A 6,266-nucleotide genomic window follows, 5' to 3' on the forward strand; every position below is an offset into this window, starting at 1 on the left:
GTGTAGCTGAATACGGTGTCCAAATTTGAAAAAGATCCACCGAGAACTTTGGCGTTGTGATGTGGTGTAGCGGCTATGGTGTGTCGGTATGGGGGCCCGGGTAGCTGAGGTGGAACCAAAATCGGTTCAGCGCTGCGCGCTGAGAGCACGTGTTGAAATATCGACCAGGTTGTGTCCTGTACCGGGTCAACCTGAATATGCCCACCAAATTTGAAGCAGATCCATCGAGAACTTTGGCCGTGCATGGCGAATACACAAATACACAAATACACAGATACACAGACACACAGACACACAGACACACACACAGGCACAAGTCGTGTATATATATATAGATAAAACACTTCCTGGTTGAGCCACCATGATCGCCTTGACCTTTTTAAAAGGGCTGTGTGCAATTCTGACTGCAAGCGGGTGTCCTGCAAGTAAAACCCCAGTCACACACACAGACGCCGCTTCTTCTACGTTGTCAAATTGTCCGATAGCGTGGCCAATCGTAGGCCAAACGTGGGAGGGTCTCAGTGAGCGTGGTTTGATCGGGGTGGGGTCGGGAAGCTGCACGCTCTCCTCACGCTTGCACAAAAGCTGGTCAGAAAGCGTGGCAAAGTCTTATTAAGAACGTAGCGGGAACGCCATTATCGTACAAGCAGCGTGGCAGCATCGTGGCGAGATATCTGTGGTCGTGATTAAACCACTATCATGTCCGTTCATCTTCGAAGGTGGGGTTTAACATGCAGTGAGCGGTAAGTTGGCCTTCTTTGTGTACAGCGGTCCCGCACATGTAAATATGTTAAAGTTACGGTAAGAAACCACTAACCACTTAGTGCCGTAGTTTTAGCAGCTGTTAACCCGTGATTTGTAAAAATGTAAACACATTTTACAAATTACGTCGAACCTAAAACGGCGATTTGTAAAAATGTAAACAAATTGCATTCCTCTAAGTAATACATGCCTTTTGTTATTATTAATATGTTAACATTATTATCCTGGGTGGCGGGGGGTGATTTGGGCCCGATAGATACAATATTACGATTTTTAGCATAAAGAAAACAAACCCGAATTTCCCAGCGATGGGACAATAAAGTAATGGAAAAACAGATGAACAAAATCTAATAGATCCCTTTACTTTGGGGTAGCGCGATTCTGATCCTGCTAGCTTTCCACTGGGAGAAAGCGACCCGAATTTCGCAGCGATGGGACAATATAAAGTAATGAAAACAAAATATTAAAACAATCTAATAGATCCGTTGACTTTGGGATACGCGACTCTGTTGCTGATGGCTTTCCACTGGGAGGAAGCGACCCGAATTTCCCAGCTATAGGATAATAAAGTACTGAAATTAAAAAAAAAAATCTAATAGATCCCTCGACTTTGGAGTAGCGCGACTTGTTGCTGCTAGCTTTCCACTGGAAGGAAACGACCCGAATTTCCCAGTGATGGGACAATAAAGTGATGAAAAAAAAATCTAATAGATCCGTTGACTATTGGGTAGCGCTACTCTGTTGCTGCTAACTTTCCACTGGGAGGAAGCGACCCGAATTTCCCAGCGATGGGACAATAAAGTAATGTCAACAACAACAAAATCAAAAAATCAAATAGATCCCTTGACTTTGGAGATGACAAACAAATATTGGGCGCATTGTTAAACATTTTACAAATCGCGGGGCGCGCCCCGTGATTTGTAAAATGTTTTACATTTGTACAAATCACGGGTTAACAGCAGCTCATACTGATTGCTAGTACATGCACACAGAATTCGTGATTTCCGAGAGTTGTTGGGTTTTACTCGTTTAACCATGCTACACTGAAAAGTGCGTATGTGTGTGTAAGTGTGTGTCTAAGTGTGTGTGTGTGTGTGTGTGTTTGTGTGTGTGTGTGGGTGTGGATGTGTGTGTATGTGTGTGTATGTATGTGCGCATGTGTGTGTGTGTGTGTGTGTGTGTATGTGTGTGTGTGTGTGTGTTCAAGACAGAGGGAGGGATGGCCGATTTGACCTTCGCTGGGGGTATGCAGTGCCGTAGGTGGTGGACGACTGTACCGAAAGCATTGCACTTCTACTTAATTCATTGTTGAAGAAAATTGTTTCTTAAAGAACAATGAAAACACCTGACACAATCAATAAGTAATCTTTTATCTGTGAGTATGCGTGAACTTGCTATCCTGTTCCAACCAAACTCTCTGCGGTATTAAATGTGCATATATATTCACGTCACGACAAAGGTACAATGCGAAACGTTGGGCACAGTTTGTATTTCTATAGCGCTTTAAACTTTAGACTTTTATCTCCAGTAGCCTTCTTCAATCGTGTCCGTATAGCATTTGGGTGCAGTCGAACAAGCACGTAGACGTGTTTTTATTTGAAAGGCGGGCACTCTGCGAACGTTGAGACACTTCTTACCTGCGTGCACCCAAATGCTTGAAATGTTTAGATGAACAACTAGAGCTGGAGAGAGAGGAAATAAGCTGGCAGGGAAATGGAAAGATAGACAGACAGACGGACAGACAGTCGGACAGACAGACAGACAGACAGACACACGCACGCAGGCACGCATGCAGGCACGCACGCACACACACACCCCCCACACACACACGCAGATAGTCACACACAAAGGCAGAGAGCATACATACCGATACGATATTAATTCAGAAAATGAAGCCAACTCACCTTCACAATCTCGAACCAAATAGGTCTGAAGATCTACAAGCAACCAAACGGCTGTCAGAAACATGTTGCGTGCCCTCAATATTGCAGGCCTACAATAAGCCTTTTTTTGTTAACCGTTGTAACACATACAAGCCGTGTGTTATATTACACGGCTTCACCAGTTAGCACAGGTATTAGCTGGGAAATACTTCCTGCTTGCGACACTTCTCTTTTGGAGCTTGGGTTTCTTGACCTTGTTCCGTTACGTCGTGTTTTGACTGAAGTTTTTCTGATAGACCATGAATCCAGACAAATGTCGTGGTTTGTGTGCGTGCGTGTGTGTGTGTGTGTGTGTGTGTGTGTGTGTGTGTGTGTGTGTGTGTGTGCGTGCGTGTGTGTGTATATATGTGGGTTCGTTTGTGTGTGTTGTGTGTGTGTGTGTGTGTGTATGTGTGTGTGTGTGTATATGTGTGTGTGTGTGTGTGTGTGTGTGTGTGTGTGTGTGTGTGTGTGTGTGTGTTTGTGAAATGCTGCGCATTCAGTTCCTTTCTGTAAATTCCGTTCCGTCAGGTTGACTGAATGTTTTGATGCGACTTTGAATAGGGTGAGTAAAAACGTGACTTCAAGTGCAAGTATTGAACTGAAAGGCCGAGAGGACAGCACGTTTCGCCCTGCAGTCCGGACTGACGATCTAACAGCGAACGACAAGAAAGAAGAAGAAGAAAAGAAAGGGCGTTTGTTTATGTGGTAAGTTAAGAACACTGAACTTGATCGGGTACCTGCCCTCTTGACACACTAATTTCCAACATGTCAATTGGGCAAACGACCTATTTTAATTCTACTTCCTATTCTCAGGCTTCAGCATTTTCTCTTCCTCCTAATATTACTAGCTTCAGTTATCTTCCGTGTTGCCCCTATTGGGTTGACTTCAACCTACATGACACGAGTAGTCAATTACCGAAGCATTTTGTCGTCGTCTTAATCATTCTTCTCGTCCTCGTCTTCATCTTCCTCGTTGCCACTTGCGTTGCTGTCGACCAACTTAAACTGTTTATTGCCACACATAAGTATCCCTATTTGTTTGTTTGTTTGTTTATTTGTTGCTTAACGTCCAGCCGACTACGTAGAGCCATATCAGGACGAGGAAGGGGGGGATGAAGGGGGCCACTTGTCAAGCGATTCCTGTTTACAAATGCACTAACCCATTACTTGTGTCCCAGCAGGCTTTAGTAAAACTAAATTAATACCTACTGGAAGATTACCAGTTTCCAGTATGTTAAAATAGGCTTAACCTATCTACTGCTGGGCTTACATCAGAACACTAACAGATTAAACTATACATGAATCGTGAGACAAGCGGCAAGAGAAGAGATTTTTTGGAAAAAATACAGGTGAATGAGCAAGAAGGCAGAAAAAAGAAAAGAATTCATGAAGAAAAAGAGAGCATGACAGGAAAGAGGAACCAAAAATCTACCTAACAGCAAACTAGAAAGCTCCTGCGGTTCCAAAAACAGGAGGGGCCTTTAATTTCATAACCGCAGTGCCCCACTGCGGGAAAGTATCCCTATTTATTCTTGTATTGATAATGTGTTTATTCCAAATGTCCTGTTCTGTACATACATGCGTTTAACACTGTTTTTGTTTTTAACTCTATTCATGCACCAACACCGACACATACATACATACATAAACGTGGAAATGAACACACACACACACACACACACACACACACACACACAAAGCAAAGAGTGGCATTACAAACGTACACGCAAAAAGAAACAGTTAAAGAATCGTGCGCGCGCATTCATACTAATACGCTAGATGTCAATAAGAAGCGACCATTTCATTTTTTGGTACTGTCCGGGTGTCCTTGCAGCTGACACAAAAAGATTTAAAAGTGAACACTTTTCACTTTTCTTATGGTCGGCCGTGAGCTAACTGCGGAATATCGATACATGTCAATTTCTTACATCTTATGGTCCTGAGATCAAAAACGTCATATATGTAACAGTACGGACGTACTTTTTACGTGCACTATCATTTGAAATGACACGACCATCAGTGCTGTTGCTGCAGTCATTTGTGTGCAGGAGGAACTCCTTGTGCATCGACACCATGGCTGAAAGTATTTGTCTCGGGAAATAGGCGCAAAAACAGTAACTTCCTACGGGAATGTTATTTGATCCAATTTTGGGGTCCTTTTTTCACACGAATATCCCTAAACCAACACTCACAAGTGTTTAGTTTATGTACAGGGCCTTGTTTCCTGCTGCAGTGCGCTTGAGTCTAGCCTACTCTAGCGAAGAGGCCACAAAGGGAAACAAGTCGCGTAAGGCGAAAATACAATATTTAGTCAAGTAGCTGTCGAACTCACAGAATGAAACTGAACGCAACGCAACGCAGCAAGACCGTATACTCGTAGCATCGTCACTCCACCGCCCGTGGCAAAGGCAGTGCCCGTGGAATTGACAAGAAGAGCGGGATATTCGTTGCGCTGAGAAGGATAGCACGCTTTTCTGTACCTCTCTTCGTTTTAACTTTGTGAGCGTGTTTTTAATCCAAAGATATCATATCTATATATTTTTGGAATCAGGAACCGACAAGGAATAAGATGAAAGTGTTTTTAAATTGATTTCGAAAAAAAATTTTTGATAATAATTTTTATATATTTAATTTTCAGAGCTTGTTTTTAATCCGAATATAACAAATTTATATGTTTTCGGAATCAGCAAATGATGGAAAATAAGATAAACGTAAATTTGGATCGTTTTAAAAAAATTTTTTTTTTTTTTACAATTTTCAGATTTTTAATGACCAAAGTCATTAATTAATTTTTAAGCCACCAAGCTGAAATGCAATACCGAACCCCGGGCTTCGTCGAAGATTACTTGACCAAAATTTCAACCAATTTGGTTGAAAAATGAGGGCGTGACAGTGCCGCCTCAACTTTCACGAAAAGCCGGATATGACGTCATCAAAGACATTTATCAAAAAAATGAAAAAAACGTTCGGGGATTTCATACCCAGGAACTCTCATGCCAAATTTCATAAAGATCGGTCCAGTAGTTTAGTCTGAATCGCTCTACACACACACACAGACAGACAGACAGACAGACACACGCACATACACCACGACCCTCGTTTCGATTCCCCCTCGATGTTAAAATATTTAGTCAAAACTTGACTAAATATAAAAAAGAAGACTTGTAGGATTGATAACCGACGTTACGGGCAAAAGAGAAACAGTCAATGTTCCAACTTGTCATACGGTTTTCGCCCACATAACAGGAGCAAACTTCAGGACAAACATTACCAGGGCGTCAGGTGACTCCTGGCTCTGTCGTTAGGTGAAATGCAAGCACCCGGCATACACTTTACCGATATCTATATAACCGTCATGTAGCTTGAATACAAACATATATTGTACGACTATAACAGTATAAGCTTTTTCTAAGTCACAACGGGCACCGATTATCCCGATTTGGTGAACGATAAAGCTACACAAAAACACAAATATTGAACTAAAAAGCCACCATTGTTTTTGAACATTTCAACATTTGTTGGTTGCTTCGTATTGACATTGGGTGATAAGAAAACTGATCTTGAAAAAAGCAGCAGAAG

At 42.3% G+C, this 6,266-nt stretch overlaps 1 protein-coding gene across 1 annotated transcript in view; it reads right to left on the reverse strand.

Moving 5' to 3' along the window:
• LOC138955341 (uncharacterized) overlaps nt 1-2,730 on the reverse strand; it is a 29,063-nt gene extending 26,333 nt beyond the window's left edge. Inside the window, exon 1 of the mRNA XM_070326952.1 lies at nt 2,667-2,730. Within this exon, the coding sequence (XP_070183053.1) occupies nt 2,667-2,730 (64 nt within the window). The remainder of the gene's footprint in view (nt 1-2,666) is intronic.
• Nucleotides 2,731-6,266: the final 3,536 nt, after the last annotated feature.

The sequence above is a fragment of the Littorina saxatilis genome, unplaced genomic scaffold, assembly GCF_037325665.1.
Source record: "Littorina saxatilis isolate snail1 unplaced genomic scaffold, US_GU_Lsax_2.0 scaffold_96, whole genome shotgun sequence".
In the NCBI taxonomy this organism is placed as follows: domain Eukaryota; kingdom Metazoa; phylum Mollusca; class Gastropoda; order Littorinimorpha; family Littorinidae; genus Littorina; species Littorina saxatilis.